Raw genomic sequence first — 26,381 nt, 5'->3', positions numbered from 1 at the left:
TGACCATACTGAGTTGACCATCCACAAATCTCATCTGAGCCTCATCTGATACTAGCTTATGCACCCACTGGCTTAGGACGCTCAAAAATAATGGACCTTGCAGACGCCAGGACTAGTATGGGAAGTAAGATTGTGTACCAGAGTACTGGTAGAAATGGGATGGGAACAGATCTGCATCCCTAAAAAGTCTGCTGGGCAGGACCTGCCCATATACACTGTCTACAAGGAGAAACTTTTGTACAATTCTTAATGTCAAGGTGGTCCAGACGCTACCCGCTGTGTCATGACAGATTATAAGTGGATGGATCAGATAAACTTGTTCACAAACCTCTCCCTGAAAGAATCTGGATTTTAGCATTTAATGGCCATACCACCCATGTGTCTTGCGGTATAGATTAAGCTAAATAGTGCTCCTTTTCGTGGGACACACGCAGCAGCCTTTGGTCAATGTTCAGTGAAACAAATTCTTTGAATACAATAAACTACTCAAAAGAGTAGTTCTGAGCATAAACAATAGATTTATATTAATGCACTTAATCTAGTATGTATTGTTTCTACTGTATATAAATAGCACATAAACTGAAGCTTGTACTGCAGTCACTTCACTTAATCTAGACTAAAAATCAACATGTTAAAAATGTGTTGCTGTTTATCAAACTAAAATGTATAATCGTTTATATGGTGATGTGGTATAAGTGAAATAACATTTCAGGGGCTTAGCAGCACTTTGTGTGGGGGTTGTGCTGTATCATATCCCTGCCCTGGACCATAGATGTTTTTACTATTTGAATGCGAGACTTGCCTGAACAACAAAATTCAGACAGAGAGATAGAGACAGAACAGAAAGATGTGAAAGATGTGTAAGGTTAAACTGACCTGCTTGTCCTTCTTTTGTATTTTCATTTTTTTCTAGAACTTTGAATCTGCATCTATTAAAACAGGGATACAAAAAAAACAATTAAAGCAACAATAAAAGATCATACAAATCATTATCATCATGTGCTGACTACAGACAACTGAAAGCTAGCATGGCCCAACTACCAAATAATTTTAAAAGTCCATAATGGTCGAACATAAAACAAATACAGTAATACCTCGGGCATTCGCGTTTCGGGATTCGCGAATTTGTGAAATTTTAATTAACCTAACTAATTTGCATTCAGGATTTTTTCACAGATCTGCAAAATTTTTGCGAAAACCCTGCAGAAGTGTTTATGTTTAATTTTTGGAGTAGGGTTTTCATGTTTTTAAGTTTAAAATTGGTAAGAAAAATTGTGTTAATGAAAATTCTATTGTTTTTTTGGGGGGAAAGTTAAAGACATGCAGGAAATCAGTTAAGAAATACCTTCGAAAAAACTATGCTTTCCTATGGAAACATTCCTTTTTATGTAAAGTACTGAACTGATGCGATACCCATTCGCAAAGTTTATTCCTTTTGGAACATTAATGGTTACATAATTATTAAAAAAATACTATTTTGTAATTGTAAATGTTAACAAATTCAATACAAAAATTATAAATTTTCTGCTAGTGTTCATAGATAATGGATACTCTATAGGGTATGGGCAATGACGTAAGCTCCATGACGACGCGCTATTGGCTGGAAGGGTTGGAAATAGCCAATCACTCTGCAGACTACCATCTTTCCTTGTTGATGATTGGTTTTAGCTCGGATGCTTTGTGTACTAGTGAGAAAGTGTTGCAATTTTTAAATAAAGGTTTATATTATTAAGGGAAAACAAAATCCAAACCTACATGGCCCTGTGTGAAATTGTTTGCACCCCTTTTAAAAGATAACTTAACTGTGGTTTAACACACCTGAGTTTAATTTCTCTAGCCACTCCCAGGCCTGATTACTGCCACTACACCGGTTCACAATCAAGAAATCACTTAAATAAGACCTGACTGACAAAGCAAAAAAGTCCAAAAGATCCTTTAAAAGCTACACATCATGCCAAGATCCAAAGAAATTCAGGAACAAATAAGAAAAAGTAAATGAGATCTATCAGAACCTTCCCAGGAGTGGCCGGCCGACCAAAATTACCTCAAGAGCGCAGCGACGACTCATCCAAGATGTCACAAAACACCCCACAACAACATCCAAAGAACTGCAGGCCTTACTTTCCTCAGTTAAGGTCAGTGTTTATCATGCAGGCCATTTTTAACCCAGTCTCTTTCTTATGGTGGAGTTCCAAGTTCAAAACCGATGCTTAGCAAAAAGAACATAAAGGCTCGTCTCAGATTTGCCAGAAAACATCTTGATGATCCCCAAGACTCTGGAAAATACTGTACTCTGTGGACTGACAAAAGTTGATCTTTTTGGAAGGTGTGTGTTCCATTACATCTGGCATTTCAGAATAAAAACATCATACCAACAGTAAAATATGATGGTGGTAGTGTGATGGTCTGTGGTTGTTCTGCTGCTTCAGGACCTGGAAACATGAATTCTGCTGTCTACCAAAAACTCCTGAAGGACAATATGTAGCCATCTGTTTGTGACCTCAAGCTAAAGCAAACTTGGGTTCTGCAGCAGGACAAAGATCCAAAACACACCAGAGGTCCACCTCTGAATGGCTGAAGAAAAAGAAAATGAAGACTTTGGAGTGGCCTAGTCAAAAGTCCTGACCTGAATCCTAATGAGATGCTGTGGCATGATCTTAAAAAAGTGGTTCATGCTCGAAAACCCTACAATGTGGCTGAATTACAACAATTCTGCAGAGATGAGTGGAATAAAAAAACCTCCACAGACTCATTATTTCCTTTTGTTTTTATTTAATTCTAAAAACCCTCAAGATGCCTAAACTGTCTGTGCATTCTAAGGCTCCTAGCAGTGTTCCTAAATTTCCATAAAGTCCCGTAAATTTCCATAAATTCCCGTAAAGTTTCCAATTTTGAATATTTCCAAAATTCCCCAAATTAAGTTCCCGTGGAACGTTTCCAGAAATTTACTGCCCCTTTGCAACCCTAGTGGCAAATAGCCATTAGGTGATACTGTACTCTATTTTTACATCAACCCTTTATTTTTTTACTTTAACTTTCAAATGAAATTAACATGCTTTGGGAGCATGATTTCGGTCATATTTAGGGGGTTAAACTCTAGAAATAAGCATTTTTAGTGACTCGTACTAAACATTTGTGATTCTTCCTGATCTGTGACGGGTTCTTGAACCTAACCTCATGAATGTTCAAGGAATTACTGTATTCATGAAACCGTATTCAAATGTAAAACTGCTCTACCAAATGAAGGGCTGTATACCAAGACCCCAATTCCCCATGTGTATTTTGATTAATTAACAGGTGGGGTTATCAAGAAACAAGTTATTGTTAAGTTCAGTTTTAGTTTATTTTGCATCAACAGATTTTTACTTTTATCAATGACTGATAAAAGTGGCTGCTTCTTTATCACAGTATTACACCCATGATCCTCATAACCTAGAAATTAATCTTTGGGAGTCATCCTGGTTATACTGGCTGTCAGCTGACACGGAGGATAAACATGAAAGTAGTAATTTTTGTTTAAATTCACCCATTTTTCCAAGTGATCAAAAATAGAGGAATATGCTACTAACATGTCTTTCCTGTTGTCCAGGTGTACCGTTAGAGTGACTGTTTAAAGAATAAATAAATTCTGAATCACATTAAATTAGTTTGATCCCCGGATTTTACCTATGCATTTGTTATTAAAAAGGATAAACCAACAGCAAAACTAGAGTGTCTATGGAAGAAAAGAAAGCCCATATTGAAACTGAGAAAAAAAAAAAGAATAGCCAATACAAAAATTTGCAGTCCTGAAAAAGAAAGAAACCACTGGAGTACTATCAGTCAGACGTCATACAGCTGGCCAAGTAATACAAGAGCAGCTGTTGATAAAATCTGTAAAAGAGCTGTGAATAAAAACCACAAAAACAACAATCAGTGACATCATCTATGACCTCCAAAAGTCAAGGATGAAGTTCACAATCACAATCTTACAATCCATTGTTCAAAAAGAATTTGAGCAGAGATACTGAGGCCATACCACAAGATGAAACCACTCATCAGCTGCAAGAATCATAAAGCCAGACTGACATTTACAATTCAGAGAAGAGCCACAAAAGTTCTCATAGCTTAACATCTACCAAAGTTATAGAATTGTGGGTAGAAGTGTGTGGATAGAACTGTGGTCCAAAAACATACAAGCTCATTGGTCAAGCAAGGTGGCGGAAGTTTCACGGCTTGGTCTATATTTCTGTTTTTGTTTGAGTTGGATTTCGCTGTTGTGTTTTGCATTTTGTTTGTGCTAACGATGATTATTGCAATATACCTATTTATTTATCTTTCCCACCCCATAATAAAATATCTTGATATACTTTGAATTATCTTCTTGATGAAATCATGGTCTCAAATCTGTTCTTTTATAAGACGACCAATGGCTTAACCACTGAGCTACAACTTATGAATTGTGTCTTGAATCATCAGGTCTCCACCCTGCTTTCTGTTCAAAAATTCAACATGGAGAAAAAAAGAAAGGAAAGAAACTCTCTGAAGAATGCAGAGAGTTCCTCAGGTAACTCCAACGTGGACTCAGTTTCACTGATTAGTGGAAATATCATTAACTTCATGTATGTATCATGCATTGACAGAGAGGGGGCACACATATTTTAAGACAGTAAGAAGTACACAAGATGCCCATACATCACACTGCACAAGCTTTTGTTTGCTCTCTTTCGGAGCCTAATGGGCAACCAAATGGACTGTAAAAGAGAGAGGCTTTCTCTCTCAGGCTTAAAAGAGCTGTCTGAAAAGAGGAGGCCTATCATAGTCAGAGAAATGCTCATCTTTCCCAACAGGACCAACCATTGCTACCCTGCAGCATTGGGCATATTTTTATCTTTCACTTTCAAAGGTAAGTGAAACAGCTGCTTTTAACATCATTGAACCTCAGCAAGTTATGTAGACACTTAACCAAGAAGTGAATCCATGTACAAACTATGCAAAATGCACAAGATAAAAGCTTCTTGACGATAAACTAAAAAATCAGCACTGAACACTACATGAGGACAATTTAAAAATGACAGATTCATGCAGATGTTTCAAAGGCTCTTGCTGCATTCTTCATAAGCATGATGAACTAAAAATAAAATCTCCAAGTCAGACTATACATCTGGGTAGGCAAATACAGTATTCACTATTATTTCTTTTTAAGTTTTACTGTGTTAGGTCATTTGAAGCTGCTGAACTATTTATTAAAATCCCCATTTTTTAAACTGCAGGAATATTGCACACCACCAGTTATATCCTTCCATCTCGCTTTGACCGTAATTGTAGCGTAGTGCATACGCTTGTACAATATCTAGCACAGACTATGCATTCACACACACACACACACACACACACACACACACACACTAATTTCCTCTCTGTCTCTTTCTATTCTATGTTTGTCTGTCCATATTTAGACTTAAAATCACAGGTAAGAGTTAGTTCCTGTTTATTCTTTTCTATTTATATAAATGCCACATTATTGAACTTACTGACATATCATGCTTATTAACTCTATACTACAAGAAGCGAATCTACTCAGAACATTTTTTAGAAACCAAGCCACTGATCATACTTGTTCCCAAATTAAATTGAGATTTCATGTAGTTAACAGCTGGTCACTTTAATTAAATAAGAAGAGAATTATTCTACAAAATTAATGGGACCGATCAGTTTATGAGACTAATAAATTATATTTGCAGTGAAGCCCCTATATTGCTAATGTGTACCTTGTGTTTCCACTATTTCCAGCATAAACAGAACCATTTTCCTTACACTCACATGGCAAGAAAAATGAATAAAGCATTGGAGAGTTTTAATTAGTGAGAAAAGCAGTGGATATTCAGTTTCTCTTAATTTTGAATTGGTCTGGTCAGAATGAAATAATACAGAGCTTGAAATGTATACGAGATTTATAGTGCAAGAGAAAATGTGCAAAAGAGTGATGGGAGAGCACACAGGATACAATACTTCAAAGAAAGTGAAAATGAGGAGATGAACGAATACTGTATTGCAGGAAAAAGTATGAACATTGATAGGTAAGGACTGCTGCAAACACTGCTAGACAAATGGCAGCATAGTTTGAGTAAAGAGGGATGAGGAAAGTCTGGCAGTGGTTTGGGGTGAATAGGAAAAAACAGGAAAGGCTGGGATGAAGTCAAAAAAAAGACAATGAGACCATAACTGATTGCGGTCCAGAGATGGTGAAGCCAAAATGGTGCTATTTACATGTTTAGTGCATACGACCACCAGACGCTGTTACACAATAATAATCATGCACCAACAAACCTGCATGATGTTGTGCTGGAGAAACTTTGCAACCTCGGCTTGCTACAAAGACCAGGCTAAAAACAAACCCTAGACGATCAAAAACAAACTCCTGTCCATTCTACTCTTAAACATTTGCTCCCTGGAAAATAAACTGGACTACATACATATGCAAATCTCAAATCAGTACTCCCTGTGTACACAAAAAAATGCAGAGAAGCGCCCCCACCTGTGTGGCTACTCAGACCACATCTCTATGCTAATTCCAACATTCAGGCAGTTCATCAATCGCTCCAAACTCGTCATGAAGCAGGTGAAAACCTGGCCAGCAGGAGCCACCTCTACTCTTCAGGACTGTTTTGAGTGCAGTGACTGGAACATGTTCAGGGAGGCTGCAACAAACAGCAATTCCATCAACTTGAAGGAGTAACCAGCTACATTGGCAAGTGCATTGTTGACGTGACTGTTTCCAAGTCCATCACCACATGCACACACACTGAACTGCTTCAATACCTCATTGAACTATCTCTGTTTACAATTTCTCTAGTATTGCACAATGTACTTTATAATATACAGTATGAACACTGGACTCCACTATTTTGTATTGTCTGTTTTAGGGCTGAAACGATTCCTTGAGTAACTTGAGTAATTACTTGCCCCGAAGCTTTGTTTAGTCCATTTACTGTAACTACACAAGGAGCATTGCGCTTCCCCGTGTACCATTATTATTGAAGAACAACCCGCTAAACTCTGGACATGTGATGTAAACACAGACGCTGCAAAATGAAAAACAAAGGAACAGTGAGAAAGCGGCGGGGGGAAACTCCGTACAGTGTGTTCTCTGTTTGAACTGGTGTACCACAACAGTACAATTGCAATGCTTCAACATCTCATCCAAAAACACTCAGTCTTCGCATTGCATCCACTGAACGGAGTCAACACAAGGTAAAGTTAGCATTCGCATTTAGCCTAAATCATTAAAATTGCTAGTTGAAATGATGGCCTGTAAAAATTTAACAGGTGAAGTGAATGTCTTTATAATGACACTTCAAGAGCTGGGATATAATAGACAGCAAATGAACAGTAAGTTCTTAAAGCTTATGTGTTGGAAACAGAAAAACCTAGCAAGTGTAAGGATCATAGTGATTTTAACAAAGGCAAAATTATGTTACATGACTAGGTTTAAGCATCTCCAAAACGTGCTTGTAAATTGTTTCCAGAATGCAGAAGTTAGTGCCTTCCAAAATGTTACCAAAAAACAGGTGAATTGGTGAAAGCTATGTTGGCAACCCAAGTCTCACTAATGCATGTGGAGCATGAAGGCTGGATCCCACAGAACAGCTACTGTACCAAAGGCTGTGCAAACAAATTTTGATTTTGGCTCCCAACAATCACAAAAACAGTACAAATGTATTCGGAAAAAAAATTATTTAGTAACATTCCGTTTCACAAGTTATTTTAGCCTGTGCGCTTTCCTCTCCCAAAGCCAGTACTCCCTCAGCCTATACTGTCAGTGAACGTTTGTTCCGGCAGCAGCGTGAGTGAAGATGGCAGAAAGAGAGCAGCCACAAAAGTCAACAAAAAAGTTAAAAGCAGTTGTTTGAGAACAGTTTGGATTCTAAGAAGCAGATGTGGATCAAAAGCAATTTATGTGCAAGATTTGCTACCTGGTGGTGTCTGCACTTCTTGGTAATATCACAAATCTGTTTATCATTTAAAACTTAAAACACAGACTGATCTATGACCAGCTGATGGTAAAGAAACAAAAAGAGCAAACAAAAAAAAAAAAAAATGACTATCACATCTTCCAAAATGCAGTCACCCATTAAGGACACACACTTCAGTCCAACTTCTTATCCATCTACTTCAGAAAAGCAAAAAAAACATAACAGATGCTGTTGAATACTTCTTAGCCAAAGACATGTGCCCTATTAGCATGGTTGAAAACGAAGTATTCAAGAAATTGATAAATACTTTATACAAGCTTTATGCTTTGCCATCTCAACACTATTTCACAATAGTTGCTCTGCCTGCTTTATATGAAAAATGCTGTCCAGTAGAGGCTAGTGAAGTTTCAATTAAGCAAGTTTTAATTAAGCGATTTTAACAAAAGCAACAACAATATCAGGAAAAATAGCACTTATTCCAGTTACTGTGTGACTGTCTCTTATAGCTCACCTTTACTACTACTACTACCACCAGAGGTATTATTATTATTATTATTATTATTATTACTCTTTGATGCTACTGAACTACTCTTTGATGCTTTCTTTCACTGTCAGCAAATTATGTTTGATGATGGTTGAGATGATCACATTGATGATTCTATAATAAATACTAAAAGTATTTATTGTAATCTTAGAGAATGCAATGAAGGATTCCAGGATCAACTGTGCAACTGTGACGAGCTTCTGTGAGAAGCTCGTCAGCAGCTTTTCCTATAGTTGGAATAAAAAAGAAGAATCTTGCAGAGGCACAGAAGCTGCTGAATCTGCCTGATCAATCCCTTAAAACACAATGTCCAACTTGATGAGGATCTAGGCAGGCCACGATCAACAGAGTCCTTGAGCAGCATAAGGCTATCGCCCAGGTCTTTTCTAGCGACCGAAAACTCAGACAACTCACACTCTTTTGGCAGGACTTTGATGTACTGTAGGCCATCAATAAGTGTCTTAGACCTCTGGTTGAATTCACTGATATATATTTCTCTCTAGAAAGTGTAAGTGTCTTTTCTGAATCCAACCCTCCTCCTTTTCAATAATTCAGTATTGGAAGTGCAGGAGGATGACACAGAGCTTGCTAAAAGCATCAGACAGAAGATAGTAGACAACCTCAATGACAAATACAGTGACAAAGCAACACAAGAGCTACTCGACATGGCCTCTGCCCTGGACCCAAAGTTCAAGATAAAATATGTCAGTGAAGACAACTGAGGGTCTACTGAAAAAATTCTAACTTTTAATAACACAACCTTCAGATTTAACATACAGTATAATTCTTATTTTCCGTACATGTTCTCTCCAAGGAGAACGCCCCTCTTAAGACAGCAGCAATGCCTGCTGATGTTACAGAGGATGCTGCTGCTCCAAAGAAGAAGAAAAAGAAGGGGGGACTAGGCAACTTCTTCAAGGTCACTACAGACAAAGTTGCAGGACCTCCTCTGCAACAGAAACAGGTAATTGCTCTCGAGTTACAGCCGTACCTGCAGACAGACACTAGTTGCTAAGGAAGACCCATTGAAGTGGTGGAGGGAATCTCAGAGGCTCAACTCACTGCTTTCCAACCTGGGATGAAAATCTCTGTGTATTCCAGCCACAAGTTGTTCTTCAGAGACGGTCTTTATCACTGGTGGAAATATTGTCTCCTGCTTGCGTTCATCTCTGAAACCAGATCATGTAGACAGGCTAGTGTTTCTGGCTAATAACCATTATTCAATCTGATAGAAGTTGAATCAAGTTAAAGTTTAACTTGTTTTCTGTGAGTTCTAAGCCATTATGATGGGCCAGCCTTAAATTTTATTCGATTGAGTTACTGACTGGAATTTGACTGTTTAGGACTCTTTCAGTTTGTTATGTTACATATGTAAGCAAACCTATTTATACTTATTTTGTCATTTTTTATCTGTTATTTGTATTTTATTTATTGTTTGTTTAAAGTGATTCTGGAAGTGCACTATATTGTCGGTCTTATTTGTTTTCTTATGTTCTTTTTACAATTAATATTTTATATGAAATGTGTTAAGGTTAGAGACTGTAGCAGTGAGATAAAGACATGAGGCAGAGATGGAGGTAGCAGAGATGAGGATATTGAGGTTCTCTTTAGGAGTGAAGAAGATAGACACAATTAGGAATGAGCACATCAGATGGACGGCTCAGGATGGCTGTTCAGGGGACAAGGTCAGAGAGGCAAGATTGAGAGGTTTATCCATGTACAGAGGAGGTAGAGTGGTTATATTGGTAGAAGAATGTTGGAGAAGGAGCCATGTAATGCCCCTTTTCCACCAAAAAGAACCGGGTGCTGGTGCTGGTTCAAAGTTGGTTCCACTGGCGAACCTTCTAAGAACCGGTTTGTCTTTCCACCGGCTAAAGAGCATCACAGAGCCGAGTCTGATGTCACTGTATTCGTGTCACGTTTCCCAGCAACTTTAGCGCAGCAGCGGCAAACACAAACACATCAACAATGGCGGATGTTGCTTTACTGTTAATGCTCATGGCTTTGTGAACCTACATTAACACCCAAACGCAGCAAATCCAACATGTACGTGCTGCTCCATGTAATCTGTATAAACGGAGGTTGTTATCGAGAAGGTACATAACGTTATTTTATCATTAACACAGAAAAAACTTAGCCTTAGCATGTAGCTACCTACTATCATGTGTGCTGATAATGTATCATATCGCGGTAAAGTAAAAGTGTATTAAACATTGGTATACTTAAGGTACATTATCAAATGCGCTAACAGTAGCCCCGCCCACAGCCCCTGACACAAGCGGTTCTTAAGTGTAGACCAGCAACGTTTTGGTGCTACTTAAGAACAACTTTTCCTGGTTCAGAGCCGGTGCTTTGGCTGTCGAAAAAGAAAGAACTGGTTCTAAATTAGGCCCTGGCTCCGAACCAGCACTCAAACTGCCTCGGTGGAAAAGGGGCATAAGAGGTCAAGAGGAAGGCCAAAGAGGAGATACATGGATAGGACATGAAGGAGCAACAGTAGAGGATGCCGAGGACAGAGCTAGGTGCAAACTGAGGATTAGCTGTGGTGACCCTGAACGTGAAAGTAGAAGAAGAAAAAAAATTATATATAAGGAGTGTTTACAGTTTTGTTCAATAAATGCAACATATTTCCAAAGACAGTTAGTAATCATGATTTTAATTATGACCAAAATAATCGTGATTATGATTTTTTTAGATAATCGAGTAGCACGAACTTAAAACTGCTGAAGGTTGCTAAAAAGTTAAGATCAGCTATGCCAGAAAGATGTGTAGCCACAGACTGGTCAGATTGTCCATGCTGACCCCTGTCCACTGACAAAAGAACCTATAATATACACAGCATCAAAATTGGACCATTGGGCAATGGAAAAAGATGGTGGAAAAAGTCTGTGTGTGCTGTTTTTTCAGGAATGGTTAAAGGAACATGACAGAGTTGAAAGTTTTGTCTTGGCATCCAAACTCTGAAGATCTAAATCCATTCAAGAGCTTGATGTGCTAGACAAACCATTTCAATCTGTGGATGCCCTAACTTGCAACTTACATGACTTAAAGGATCTGCTGCTATGTCTTTCTGGCAGATACAGATACAACACACTTCCAGAGCTCTTGTAAAATCCATGACTTGGTGGGCCAGAGTTGTTTGGCAGCACAAATGGGACCTATACAATATTAGGCAGGTGGTTTTAACGTTATGGCCAATAGGTGTGTGTCCCTAAAGTTTGAGAAATGACAAAACATTGTTTTTATACAAACAAACGAAAAGGAAAAAAGAAAAAAACTGTTACTAGACCAATAGAAAAAACTGCACTTTAGGTTTTTTACAGAGAAACTGACCAATAACATACACTTTAAATACAACATTACATAAATTCACAATGCTTCACTGTCCCCAAATATAGAACCACTAGAGTACAGAATACTCTATGTGGAAATAGACTCATATCCTGTGTCTCAAAGCAAGGGTGGGCAAAATGGCCTTCAAATAATATCTCAATATTTGTAATAATAAATGGGATATTGTAACAAATAAAAATGCTATTCCATATTTAAATAGTAAAAATAACTCATCCTCAGTGTTACCAAGGAGTTCAGTTTATATGTGGTGCATGAGGTACTTTATGTGAGGTCATTATGTGCTTAGCAGGGGACAACCCTATTAAATGTTTATCATGCTAAAAAAATTGTTGACTTTTTTTTGGAATTAAAAAGGCCACATTTAGGCTGAATTTATCAAGCTGGTGGCTTTCTATCTCTCATTTTGAAGCTTTCTTAAGAACTAAACTAATTTAGAAATGTTCGAGAATTTCAAATTTTATATTAGCAACTCTGCTCATGGCAAAAACGCATGCTGATTGAGGTACATCCATAATAAGTATAGTTAACTGATATTAGCTATATACTTGTCTAATTTTAGCTAGATGAACTATACAGTGATATATTTCATACTAATGGACTAAAAGAAATCTCCATTTACAGTAAGCAAGCACAACTAAAAACAACTTTTAAGCAGACAAATTTGCTATGTTAATTTGAATGTACTAGAACTATATAAAAGAGCAGGGTTTACATCAGTATCAAAGAGCCCCAAAACTGGACATAAAATCAAATGACCCAAGTTCTTTTGATGGTCAGAATGTGATTCACAGCACCATGAGAGCAACATGAGATTTTTTTCACAGCAACATGGACAAGGTTCTTAATGGAATCTCTAACCTCTTGTGGAATTTAAGCACAAAAGGAATGCCCCACCCAGTATTAGAACTGTGTTCAGGTGAGTGTGCAAACTGTCAAACTGTCAATAATAGCAAATACAAATATTATTCAGAATTATTCATGTGTTATTATCACATTAACTCATTAATTACTTAATGCCAACGATTATTTTAGCACACATTAATGCATTTTTTTTTATTATTATTATTTTGAAATTCCGTTGCTCATTGGCTCTGAATACACATTCAGACAAACCATGGATCACAGGAGGGGTGGGATGTTGATCGGTACTGGCTTGAGATAGGCATCATCACACAATCTCATCCAATGAGAGAATTTGGGGTGGGCCAAAGACTGCTGCAGCACTCACACAAACCAGAACAGAAATGAAATAGTGGGGACAGAAAAATATAGAAAAGTACTTAAACTCTTAAATGGACATTTTCATTTTATATCTCTTCCAAAATGTTTCTGCTGGTAAATCTTCAAAAAAGATATTAAATAAAAATATTTAGAAATGATAACTTGCTGCTGCTCAGAAAGTTATGAACAAGGCTCTGGACTCTGAAAATTAATGCTCTGGCAGTGGCAAATAGCATTTGCTTTATGTTTCATTTGATTACATTAATGTTTAAGTTGAGATTTACAAGAAATATTTTAACTGTAAAGTGTTTGCAAACCACATATTATTGCACTTTTGTTCATATAGCAAAACATTTAAAATAAAAGTGTGCACACTTCTTTTAAATTCATTATTGAAAAAAGATATATATTAAGTGCAAAGAAACAATCGTTTTGTATATATATATATATATATATATATACATACATATACATACATACATACACACACACCATGTGTGTGTATACAGATGCATCTCAAAAATCTCATGCAAATTTGTCTGGAAGGGCAATTTGTGGTAGGAACAGATGCATAAGCAACAGGGATGACCATAACCTTGAGAACGTTGTAAAGCGAAGCCGATTCAAGAACGTGGGTGATCTTCAATAGGAATGGACTGCAGTTGGAAACAGTGCATCAAGAGCCAACAGACACATAAGTGTCAAGGAAATGGGCTACAAGTGTTAGCATTACTCAGTGGTCCAAAGTCCTCTTTTCAGATGAAAGTAAATTTTGCATTTCATATGGAAACCAAGGTCCAAAAGCCTGGAGAAAGAGAGGAGAGGAACAGAATCCAAGCTACGTGAAGTGCAGTGTGAAGTGCCCACAGCCAGTGATGATTTGAGGTGCCATGTCATCTGCTGGTGTTGGTCCACTGTGAGAGACACCACATCCCGCAATACAGATGTGCTGAAAACCACTATCAAATCAACATGGGCTTCCATTACACTTCAGCAGTGCTATAGGCTGATCACCTCCATGTAACACAGCATTGACACAGTAATTTGTGCAAAACGAGCCCCAACCAAATATTAAGTGCATAAATTTAAAAACTTTACTAAGAAGCTTGAATTTTCTGTCATCTTCTAATATTTTGATATGTTGAATTTTTAATATTCTTGAGTTGTGAGAATATTTATATTGAAATATTTCAGTTCATGTGTAATAAATCTAAAGTATATGAAACTTTAAATGTTTAAATTAAATTGTGGGAAAAAAATAGTTTTCTTGATATTCAAATTTTTTTAAATGCACCTTCTTGTGCAGTTAATCAGTCAAGTCAGAAAACACACTAATACACACATTAATAAAGCTTTTTTTGTGTGTGTTTGGTAGCATTCACGTTATTTTTTAACTACAGAATCATTGTTCCTGAATGCTGAGAGAGCAATCATTTAAAACGCAACATTATGAACAACACAAGCACCTGTGATTAGAAATCCCTTCTCGTTTATACGCCAAGATGGACCCTATAGTGCACTTCCAGAATGAGCATAACTTCAGAATACTTGTAAAAATGTATGTACATGAAACTTGCCCAACACATATAAACAGTTGATTGGGTACGAGTATAAATTCATTCAGTAAGGCAAAAAAATCTTTGAATGTAAATATAGCTAATGAATCAAATCTCCATCAATCCTTTCATGTTTTTGGATATTTGGTTGTTTATTTAAGCAAAATATTTTAGCAACACAGTACTGACATCATAATTAGCTGTATTCAAACATACTGTCAAAGATCATCCTTGTTCATCCTGTATATTTCTCGGGTTACAGCAGCGATGACAGTGTCTTGGGAAGACAGGCATCTCAAAATGCAATATTAGATTTTTACAGGTTCTGTTTATAAATGTTTTATAAATCTTATTTGAAAACTGAACTGGTGGTTATGTAATGTCTTAACAAGCATTAAACCTGCTGCCTGACAGTATCAACAGAACAAACTTGTTGGCTTAAATAAAAAAATTAAGTAGATTAAATTTAGATTAAATTTAAATTAAATTTAAGTAAATTCAAATTAGATTTTTTTTCCTCAGATGAGAAAGCGGCTGGTTCGTCAAATGTGACAATGTGAGGGTAACTTGTAGATAGTTCGAGATCTAGTAACTTGATTCTTATTATAGGCAGATTATGAACTGCACTTTGTATTTTAATTATGGACTATTAATCTTTGTATAATATAATTTTTTTGTATTATGTTTCTTATATTCTGTAAAGCTGTTTTGATGCAATGCAAATTGTTAAACGTGCTATACAAATACATTTTAATTGCATTTAATTGAATTGATGTAGTAAAGTTTCTAATTTTTTTGTAATAATTAATTATAATGAATGGCAGAAATATAACATTTTTCAACAGGTAAATGTTAGAATCCTATAAGCAAATGTCCAAAACCAACTTTAATAGTTGTAAGTATCTTTTCTCCCATTTTAAAGATATGTGGATTAATAGGATCTCTGTGGCTAACAGCAAAACTGTGCTGACCTTTCCACTATTTTACTAAAGTCGACTGCAATCAAAGTTTTCATAGGACAGGAGACTGGTTAAAAGGGACAAATCATAACCGTGGGAACATGCATGACATCCAAAGTCAGACCTATCCTCTCCTATCTGATATTCATCAAACCTCGTTAAGTACCATGCTCCCTTTGGACTTCTAGAGCGGCTCGATTTGAAACTCTCTCCCTCAAGTTAGAAGGAAGATATACGTTAAGACTTACCTCTGGGTTGGCACTCAAGTAGTGGAATCCCCTGGTTTTTTTTTTATGAACAGCTGAGTCACTTCATGTCTTCATAGAAAAAAACTGAAAACTTATCCTCTCCTAGGTTTTAACTGGGGATAAAAAAAAGAAAATCCCATGATGTGTGTTTTCCCATGATCTCTCTAACAACATTTTAGCTTTATAGAATATTGAAAACAATTTAATTAGCATGAGGATATTTTTAACAGAGACCACAAAAGACTTTTATATACAAAGTTGAGACATGGGCATCTGAAGGAAGTAAAAAACACAACATTTCGATTAGCATATTATAACTCTCACTGTAAATGCCGCATGTAAATCCATTTCCCACCAAGAGGTAATGTTGCTATCCACATTTTTTCTGAAATCAAAATTTCCCATTAACATTCGTTGCAGAAATTTGTATGGACAAAAAGCATCAATTTAGTCTACAACAGAGGATTTGTTTTTTTTAATTATTTAAATAAAATCATTGATATTAATTTAATTGTGCAATCAGTGCACTTTGTTTAAAACCAACATGCTGACTGCACTTTGGGCAATACACAGGTCCCCTCTGCCAATAAGATGGCACCAAATAATCCCTCAAAACATGATGCCCGTAAAGGAACACTGTCAGTAGGAATTTTGTTTTCAGAGGCTGCACTTTAACTAGAAACAATTTCTAGTGTTCGGGGAAAAGTCTGTGTGTAATAGACGCTATAAAATACTAACTGCAGTTTCAAAACTTTACAACAAAATAAATGTAATGCCATATAGAACTATTATGTTCTCCATAACTATCCATAACTGTTCACCTCCAACAAAACGGTCAGGAATAACACTGACACTTTATAAGCTTTGAACAAACCGCTCGCTGTTTTAAAACCTGTTCGTTAAAAAAAGAAAAAAAAAAAACAAAAAAAAAAAAAAACAGATCAACTCACAAAAAAATGTAAAAAAAGAAAAAAAAAAAATACTTTAACTCATTCTGGTTGTAACTTCTAACCTCTAACCCAGAACCACAGTCTAAACATATGGTTAACACGATATTTACATACATCAGAAGATAATCACTTGAATATTAGTGTATATTCTCAGAAGCCTACCTGCTCCTGACAGGGTCCCAAAGCTGAAGCTCCTGCCTCTGTCAATTATTTAGCTGCACTGCACAGATGCAAAAAAAAAAACAATAATAATAATAATAATAATAATAATCAGAAACTACTGTGTAATTAAATCTACTTTCCCTACAAGTCGCACAATTTGACCTGCTTCACGGTACTTTTACACCGGGTTTCTAGTGCATTCGTGTTTATGGTGAAACCAAATCATAACAATTATAATAATAAAAAAATAAATAAATAATAGTTTGTATGCAGATCAGAGACGCAGAGACAGAGATGCACGTTAGATTAGCCACGTTAGCGTTCACTGCTACATCTGATAGCGCCGTGACGGCGTGTTTATCGCACACGTTCCACGTGTGAAGCCCTGTGCGTCTCAGCAGGACCTCGCCTACCTGAGCTTCAGCCACCGGTTCCGAGCCCCACACCGCTTTACCGCCCCCGCGTTTATTCCCATGGACGCAGCAACAACAACAACAAAAAAACCAAACAAACGCCATGACAGTTTAGAAAAAATGCATCAAATATTAAACGGGGCTGGAGGTGAGCAGCAGGAGGACAAACTCAGTACAAAATCTCTTAATCGTTATTAAACAACAAGACCTCAGCACTTCATTCATGAGGGATGCAGGAGTTAGAGACCGGGGCCGAGTAACACTCTATATCACACAGATTTATATGGCACAAATTCAGAGAGGGTGGGAATTTAAAAGACCTACTTACCTAAAATGGCTACTGCATCACCCAAAAAACACAAACAGCTATTATTTGGTGAAGTTTAGCGCTGGCCGCCAGAACCAACAGCCTAACTTTGTTTAGGCCCGTATTATTTCGTTTCCTATTGGCTGAGGCTTAGCGCAGCCCGGTGCGTGCTGCTTTCTATTGGACGCCGAGCTGTCAATCAAGGCGGCGCCGCCGCTCTAACCGTTTGTGTGAGAGCAAAAATATATTGCAAGAGACCATTGTACTCTGCTAGCTACTCGTGTGGATGCTGAGCGTTGTGTTGTGTTTTAAATACCTTAAACGTGTCAGAAGCAAGTCGAAAGGCCTTTTGTGCCGTCGGTTGATGTTCGCGTTGTTTTGAGTCGCTGTTTTTTTTCCGCTGTCGGTCTGAGTTTGGATCGAATGCTAAAGCTAATCCTCCGGTTTTATGTTTCTTGTCCCTCGCAATCCACCAATCATGATGCTTTTTACTTCATCATTACAGCGGCTGAGGAGAAAAAAAAAAAAAACTAACATTCCACGTCTTTGCTCATGTTTCGTAGCCCGGATGTGAGCTGTGGAGGATTTAGCGCAATGTCAGAGGCGTAGTGTTTCTACAGTGTTTGTGTTTAAGCTTTCAGGGGGGATTGTGAACATTTTATAGTTTTTCACACCCATTGCACAACATTTGGGTGAAAAATTGCTTGTATGGTTATAAATCTGACCTCAAATGGAATTTTCTTAGTTAATTCTAATGAGAGAAATAAACACAGAATTATAAATAAGAATTTTTTTACAGATAATGTTAGAAATGAAACAATTAACATCCAGTTACAGATTAGCAGTTAATAGAGTGCACTAATTTCTGACCCCAAACAGAACAGGCTCTAAAGTAACAGTTTGTATTTTGCTTTCTGTCAACGTTGATACCCCAAAGTTAAAAATGCCTCCCCATCTTCAATAGCTTGAAGGTCCTCAACCAGTCTTACATCTGCTTTAAGTGAAGTGAAGTGACGTGACATACAGCTAAGTATGGTGACCCATACTCAGAATTAGTTCTCTGCATTTAACCCATCCAAAGTGAACACACACACCATGAACACACACCCGGAGCAGTGGGGGTGCCCGGGGAGCAGTTGGGTGGTTCGGTGCCTTGCTCAAGGGCACCTCAGTCGTGGTATTGCCAGCCCGAGACTCGAACCCACAACCTTAGGGTTAGGAGTCAAACTCTCTTACCATTAGCCCACGACTTCCCCATATTTTATATAGTAGATCAATCCTTACCTCACTTGAACTGATTGTCATGTTGAGGCCGTGCTCTTCAAGTCAAGTCAAGAAGCTTTTTATTGTCATTTCAACCATATATAGCTGTTGCAGTACGCAGTGAAATGAGACGTTTCTCCAGGATCATGATGTTACATAGAACAAAGACAGAGCTATAAGGACTTAGTAAGCTAGTCCTATATACTGTACATAAAGTGCATCTGTGCAACCTGGTGTAAACAATGCAGGACAAGATAAACAGACAGTGCAGGACAAAAGACAGTGCAAACAAAAAATACAAGACATCACACAAAAGACAATAAACAGAAACGACCAGTGTATATACTGTATGTTCAACAATATTGCGTGTGCAGAAATACTGGAATGAACACAGTATTATAGCAGCAGTTACCTGAGGTACTGTAAAGGATCCAACAGTTTAATGGATATATATTGGAAGTGTGTGTATTTGGTGTAGGTCTGTGCAGTCCATACAGTTGAGCTTTGCGGATACAGCGTGTGGTGTAAATGTTAGATTATGCTAGATGAACACCAAGAAATCTGGTGCTCTTGACGATCTCTACAGATGATCCTTCAATGTTCAGAGGAGAGTGGTCGCTCGGTGCTCTCCGGAAGTCAACAACCATGTCTTTGGTTTTATCAACATTCAGAGACAGGTTGTTGGCTCCGCACCAGGCAATTAGCTGTTGCACCTCCTCTCTGTATGCTGACTCTTCGTTCTTGCTGATGAGACCCACCATGGTCGTGTCATCGGCGAACTTGATAATATGGTTTGATCTGTGCATTGCTGCACAGTCGTGAGTCAGCAGAGAGCAGGCTCAGCTTCCTAATCAGTTGCTGAGGGATGATTGTATTGAATGCTGAACTAAAGTCTAGAAACAGCATTCGTACGTATGTGTCTTTATTGTCCAGTCAACCAGGGCTAAATGAAGGGCCGTGGCAATGGCATCGTCCGAGGAGCGGTTTGGGACAATACTAGAACTGTAGGACGTCCAGTGAGGGTGGTAACTGGGTCTTGATATGCCTCATGACGAGTTTCTCGAATTCAATTCATGTTTATTTGTATAGCGCTTTTTACAATGGACATTGTCTCAAAGCAGCTTTACAGAACATAAACATAGAACAGAAGATAAACATAAGGAGTAGTATAAAGAATTAATATAATAAAAATTCAAAATATATATAGTTCGCAATATGTATGTATGTATGTATGTATGTATGTATGTATGTATGTATATGTATTTATCCCCAATGAGCAAGTCTGAGGTGACTCAGGCAGCAGTGGCAAGGAAAAACTCCCTTAGATTGGTAAAGGAAGAAACCTTGAGAGGAACCAGACTCAAAGGGGAACCCATCCTCATATGGGTGACACTAGATGGTGTGATTACAAATATACAGTCAGACAAGTATTGTATTGGTGTAGGGATCACATGGAGTTCAGATCTCCTCTTAGTATCACAGAGTCCAACTGGAGCTGGTAGATCTGTAGATGTCTCAGGATTCTCACAGAGTCGGCCTCATATCATTGGAGGTCCATCGCACGGAAGACGATCGGAGCTGGTACAATGTCTGGGTGTCTCGGCATGGGTAGAAAAAGAGAAGAGCAGTGCAGAGGGATTAACATATCTGCTGTTCATAAAAATGTGCAAGTCTAGTGTAATAGTGCACAATATAATGGGATGTGTTATGTGTACGCCTGACTAAAGAGATGAGTATTTAATCTACATTTAAACTGGGAAAGTGTGTCTGAGCCCCGAACACTATCAGGAAGACCATTCCAGAGTTTGGGAGCTAAATAAGAAAACGCTCTACCGCCTTTGGTAGACTTAGATATTCTGGGAACTACCAGAAGTCCTGAGTTTTGTGATCTCAGAGAGCGTGAAGGATTGTAACGTGTTAGAAGACTAGTTAGATACGTGGGTGCTAAACCATTAAGAGCCTTTTATGTTAGTAGCAGCAGTTTGTAGTCGATTCTAAACTTAAAAGGTAGCCAGTGTAGAGATGATAAAATTGGGGTTATATGATCATACGTTCGTGTCCTAGTGAGAACTCTGGCAGCTGCATTATGGACTAACTGTAGCCTATTTATTAAAGATGCAGGACAACCACCTAGTAATAATGCATTACAAAAGTCCAGTCTAGAGGTCATGAATGCATGAACTTGCTTCTCAGCATCAGATACAGACAGGATGTTTCTCAGCTTGGCAATATTTCTAAGGTGAAAGAAGGCTGTTTTTGTGGTATGGGCGACATGATTTTCAAAAGACAAGTTGCTGTCTAATATAACACCCAGGTCTTTCACTGTTGAGCTACTATTAACAGTACATCCCTCTAATTGGAAGTTAAATTGTGAGAGTTTCTGTGTACTGGTTTTTGGACCTATAAGTAGTATTTCTGTCTTATCAGAGTTTAACAACAGAAAATTGCAGCTCATCCAGTCTTTTATCTCTCTAAGGCATTGAGTTAATTTGGACGATTTAGTTATTTCATCTGGTTTTGATGAGATATATAACTGTGTCGTCAGCATAGCAGTGGAAACTAATCCCATGTCTTTTAATAATGTTCCCTAATGGAAGCATGTATATCGAGAAAAGCAGAGGTCCTAGAACTGATCCTTGAGGGACCCCATGATTAACTGGTAGTAAACTGGAGGGTTCACCATCTAATTCTACAAAATGGTATCGGTCAGATAGGTAGGATCTAAACCAACTTAAAGCCTGTCCATGAATACCTGTGTAATTTTGTAAACGATCTAGGAGAATGTTGTGATCTACAGTGTCGAATGCTGCACTAAGGTCAAGTAGAACTAATAGTGACATACAGTCTTGGTCTAAGAACAAGCTAAGAACAAGTCATTTGTGACTTTCACAAGTGCAGTTTCTGTGCTATGGTGGGGCCTGAAACCTGACTGAAACTCTTTGAGGATATTGTTCTCCTGTAAGAAGGAGCTCAGTTGAACAGACACAACCTTTTCAAGTATTTTGGACATAAACGGAAGGTGTGAAATAGGTCTGTAATTTGATAGTTCATTTGGATCTAAATAAGGTTTTTTGATGAGTGGCCTAATAACTGCCAACTTGAAAGACTTAGGGACGTAACCTAAAGATAGCGAGGAGTTAATAATATAAAGAAGAGGCTCACCAGCTTTATTTAACACTTCTTTCAGTAATTTAGTTGGAATGGGGTCTAGTGAACAAGTTGTTGATTTAGCTCTAGTAATAAGCTTATCTAACTCTTCCTGTCCTGTACTTGCAAAGCAATGTAGTTGTGTGTCTAGAGCCTTAGGTGAGACTGGGTCGCTAGTTGCTCTCATATGTTGAGCGTCACCTATTTTATTCCTGATACTTTCGATTTTATCAGTGAAGAATCTCATAAAATCCTCACTACTGAACTGTGATGGAATAGTGTGTTCAGATTTCTGGTGTTTTGTTAATCTAGCCACTGTGCTAAATAAAAACCTGGGATTGTTCTGGTTATTTTCTATGAGTTTGCTCAGGTGCTCAGCCCTGGCAGCTTTTAGAGCCTGTCTATAGTTGGACATACTTTCCTTATACGCAATTCTAAAAACCTCTAATTTAGTTTTTCTCCACTTTCGCTTGAGGTTATGGGTCTCTCTCTTGAGGGTGTGAGTATGACTATTATACCAAGGTGCAAGCGTTTTATCTCTAACCTTCTGTAATCTGATTGGGGCAACAGTGTCTAATGTGCGAGTGAAAGCGCCTATGCTGTTAGTAATTTCATCTAGATCGTTTGTGTTTAAGGGTACAGTAAGAAGTTGAGGCAGATCAGGCAGGTTATTTGTGAATCTGTCTTTAGTGGTCGGAGTAATAGTTCTACCGAATCGAGTAATAGTTCTACCGAATCGATAACTCAAAGCACTTCATAACGATGGGTGTAAGTTTGACGGGACAATAGTCATTGAGGCAGGACACTGTAGACTTCGTTGTGACGGGGACAATGGTGATTGTTCTGAGGCACATAGGAACAACAGCGCTGCTCAGGGAAATGATGAAGATGTCAGTGAAGACATCCGCTAGCTGTTTTGAGCATTCCCTGAGCACCTTGCCAGGAATGTTGTCTGGTCCAGCAGCCTTCCGTGGGTTAACTCTGCATAGAGTTGTCCTCTTGTCGGCCGTGGATAGACAGAGTTCTTTGCAAAGTCTTAATAAATGTTTTTGATTATTCTTGAATATTAAACTCTACATAGCCCAAAATACTATGACTAGTTAAATACAGTTAGAATATTTTTATAAATTTGAGTGTGTGACTAAATGGTCAAAAATCTAAATATTCATGTGTTCAGACAAAGTTTTAAAAGGTAAGGCAAATTACAGTATTGAACCAGAGATAGACAGTGAACAACATTAGAGAACAAACTACAATTTCCTAAATTTCAAGGTCACTGCTTAGTCCTTTTTGAAATGATCTAAACAGGCGCAAAAGAGCAGGCTGGATGGTGGAGGGATGGTGGAGGAAGACTGGATGGTGGAGGGGGTGAGTAAGGGGGATAGTCTTTTTAGACAGTTATTATATTTAGCCTAAATGTCTGCTCAGTCAGTGTATTTGTATTTACAATGGTATTATTTTGTAGCACAATGGAGTTTTAAATATAACTTTATGTAAGATGTGAAAACTTTATGTAAATACTCACCATGATGGACTTTTTTACATTATTTTGTGTGCAGGATTCAAGAAATGATCTGTGTTATGTTATAGAGGAATGCACAGTGCATTAGGGGATTCGGCCTCAATACCCTTGCAGTAGGTGAAGTGCTGTGTGCATGGGACTGATGAATGTGCAAGGGTAGAAATTCAACTGAAATTGTAGTAAATCTGTTGTTTTAACTGAGATTATCCTGCAAGATCTTTTTTCAACTACATTTCTATGTTATAGGATAACCTGCAATTTTGTAAAGAATCCTATTAATTCCCATTCCTATGGAAAGTTTCCAGCCGTGAAAAGTCCCGGAATTTTGCAACCCTATTTGGATCCAATGGGAAACATTATGTTCTTTGTCAAACCGGGGAAAGACTGAACCGAATGTGTTTTAAAAGGTCAGTGAAAGGTGGAGGGGGACATGTCATGATTTATGAGTACAGTACAAATGGGTAGAGCTAAAATCTCATCATAAATATTTACAACCTAGCAATCTTACCCTCTGGAATGGTGTCCTAGAAGAGCTTTCTAGAGCTCAATGTGGGAAGCAAAATGTGGGGATGTGGTAGCTCAGTGGTTAAGGTGTTGGGCTACTGATCGAAAAAGGCCTCAACCCTAATTTGCTCTGTTGTATAAATTGAAATACATGTAAGTCAGTCTGGATAAGGGTGTCTGCTAAATGTGTGAATTGCCCCTATGTGTGGAGTTTTTGTCTCAGGACTTTCATTATGCGAATACCAGGGGCTTGAGCAACGTATCCCAGTTCTGCACATCACTGAGAATGATCTTATGAATCAAATTTTAAGTGTTTGATTAAACTGTTTGACCAGCCCATCTGTCTGTGGATGGTTAATACTGTGGTGAATTAATTTCATCCTCAATAACTTGTTCTGTTCACTTAGTGTCTGACATAAATGTAGTGCTTCAGTCAGTCAGGACCTATTGGATCCCAACTCAAGAGATAACACTGAATAGTGCCTTTGCAACACTGTGTGCTTTGATGTTGCATAGAGGCATTGCCTCCAGGTATTAATAATCCACCAGGACTAACACAAAGGTATGGACTTTTGCAGTCTGTTCTAATGGCTGTAGAAGTCCATACAAATTCTTTCAAAGAGGACATTGATTAAAGGTTATAGGCACAATTATGCCTTATAGTGTAGCTGGTAGACAAACCAGCTGACATTTTTTGACATGCCAGACAAAAAGAAACAAGCCACGGATTATGATGAGCTACATGGAACAGGCGTTCCCTACAGTTCTTCCATACTAACTGTTTGTATGATTTGTGTTATACCTGTACTGTATTATTTTTGTATCATTTTTGTTTGTATCGTCTGTGTATATCTGTGTTTTCTCATTAGTCAATCTGTGCATTTCATGCCAAGATGAAACACTCAATTCAGCTGTGGCTTCTTTGGAAAATATTTTTGCTGATGGAGCAAAAATTAACAACATATTTGGGCATATTTTATCTGGAGTGTCAGATACTCTATGTTAATTTCTTTAGAGAACTCACACATCATTGTGAATTTGCAGTGAATGTCAGCATGAAATGAAAGGTTAGGTGAATGTCAGATGAATGTCACTTGTAGTTGCTCCTGAGAAACTTTAAAGTCAGCATAATTTCTGAGTTCATTAATTATATAACATTAATTCCTTACTGCCGAGAGAGAGAATCTTCTGTATGCTTGTGATGATGTAATGGTTAAAGACAATGTATATTATGCAAAGTAGAGGCAGAGAGTGAGACTATGGCAGCTTAACAAAAGGGGAGCTCCAGAAGGTGACACAGACATGAGGGCTTGCTGAGACATACTGTAAAGTGTCCAACCACTCCACAACCACCACTTAGGGGTTGACTTACAGTATAAGAGTGGTAAGGTGACATCATCCAGGAACCCTCCAAATCTGCTTGTTTGCCTAAGAAGAAATCATAAAAAGATTGACTAAATAAAAAGTATTCAGTACACAATTCAAACACTGAGACGGAGTATGGGTCCTGAACACTAATTGGAAGGTTGTTCCATAACAGCAGGGCTTTGTAAGAAAAAGCTCTGCCCCGAGCTGTATCCTTTACTATTATATGTAGTACCAAATAACCTGCACCTTTTGCTCAAAGGTGATCATAAAAAAAATTGCTCAGGTACTGCACTCAAGTCCACTCAGTTATAGTAGTAGATAGAAGTTGTAATTAATTTTATAATCAATGCAATATTTGACAGGGAACCAGTGCATACATTGTTGAGGAGGTGGGAGTGATGTGTGCATATCTTCTTGTTCTGGTTAGGATTCTAGCTGCTGCAATCCAGACCTTGTTTATGCACGTACTGGAACATACAGACAGTAATGCATTACAATAATCCAAAGTAAAAATAACAAAAACATGAACATGTATTACTGCATCCATTCCGAGCCTGGTTCCTCTCAATGTTTCTTCCTCATACCATCTCAGGTAGTTTTTCCTTGCCACCGTCACCTCCGACTTGCTTATTAGGGATAAGGACAGATGTTAGAGATATACACCATGTTCCAAATTATTATGCACATGCCATTTTTTATTTTTATTTTTTCATTGTATGATTAAAGTTTAAATTTATCCTCAACTATTATTTTACAATGATAATGTTATTACATGTGAAAGAACTGATAATGCCAACAGTTTTATTGATATTTTGAAAAATAAAACACAAAATGCATTCAATGGATTATAATGAACTCAAAACAGAACACTGTCATAGTGTCAGGATCTAGCCCGGACTTTTGCCATG

General features: G+C 37.7%; 1 protein-coding gene across 13 annotated transcripts in view; it reads right to left on the bottom strand.

Moving 5' to 3' along the window:
* Positions 1 to 18,261, bottom strand: part of chd6 (chromodomain helicase DNA binding protein 6) — an 83,272-nt gene extending 65,011 nt beyond the window's left edge. The window contains exons 1-6 of one of the 13 annotated variants that reach the window (XM_060868440.1): positions 17,986 to 18,261; positions 16,950 to 17,007; positions 16,162 to 16,222; positions 15,838 to 15,950; positions 9,491 to 9,668; positions 877 to 929 (exon numbers count right to left, since the gene is read on the bottom strand). In XM_060868440.1, the coding sequence (XP_060724423.1) occupies positions 877 to 903 (27 nt within the window). In that variant the 5' untranslated portion in view covers positions 904 to 929; positions 9,491 to 9,668; positions 15,838 to 15,950; ... (1 more) ...; positions 16,950 to 17,007; positions 17,986 to 18,261. Of the gene's footprint in view, positions 1 to 876; positions 930 to 9,490; positions 9,669 to 15,837; positions 15,951 to 16,161; positions 16,223 to 16,949; positions 17,008 to 17,362; positions 17,668 to 17,690; positions 17,923 to 17,985 lie in introns of those variants that run through there. The other 12 variants (XM_060868432.1, XM_060868441.1, XM_060868436.1 and 9 more) reach the window with 12 other exon arrangements.
* Positions 18,262 to 26,381: the final 8,120 nt, after the last annotated feature.

The sequence above is a fragment of the Tachysurus vachellii genome, chromosome 4 (genome assembly GCF_030014155.1).
Source record: "Tachysurus vachellii isolate PV-2020 chromosome 4, HZAU_Pvac_v1, whole genome shotgun sequence".
Classification (NCBI taxonomy): domain Eukaryota; kingdom Metazoa; phylum Chordata; class Actinopteri; order Siluriformes; family Bagridae; genus Tachysurus; species Tachysurus vachellii.
Note: the sequence above shows the minus strand (reverse complement) of the source record. Positions and strands in the feature narration are given on the sequence as shown.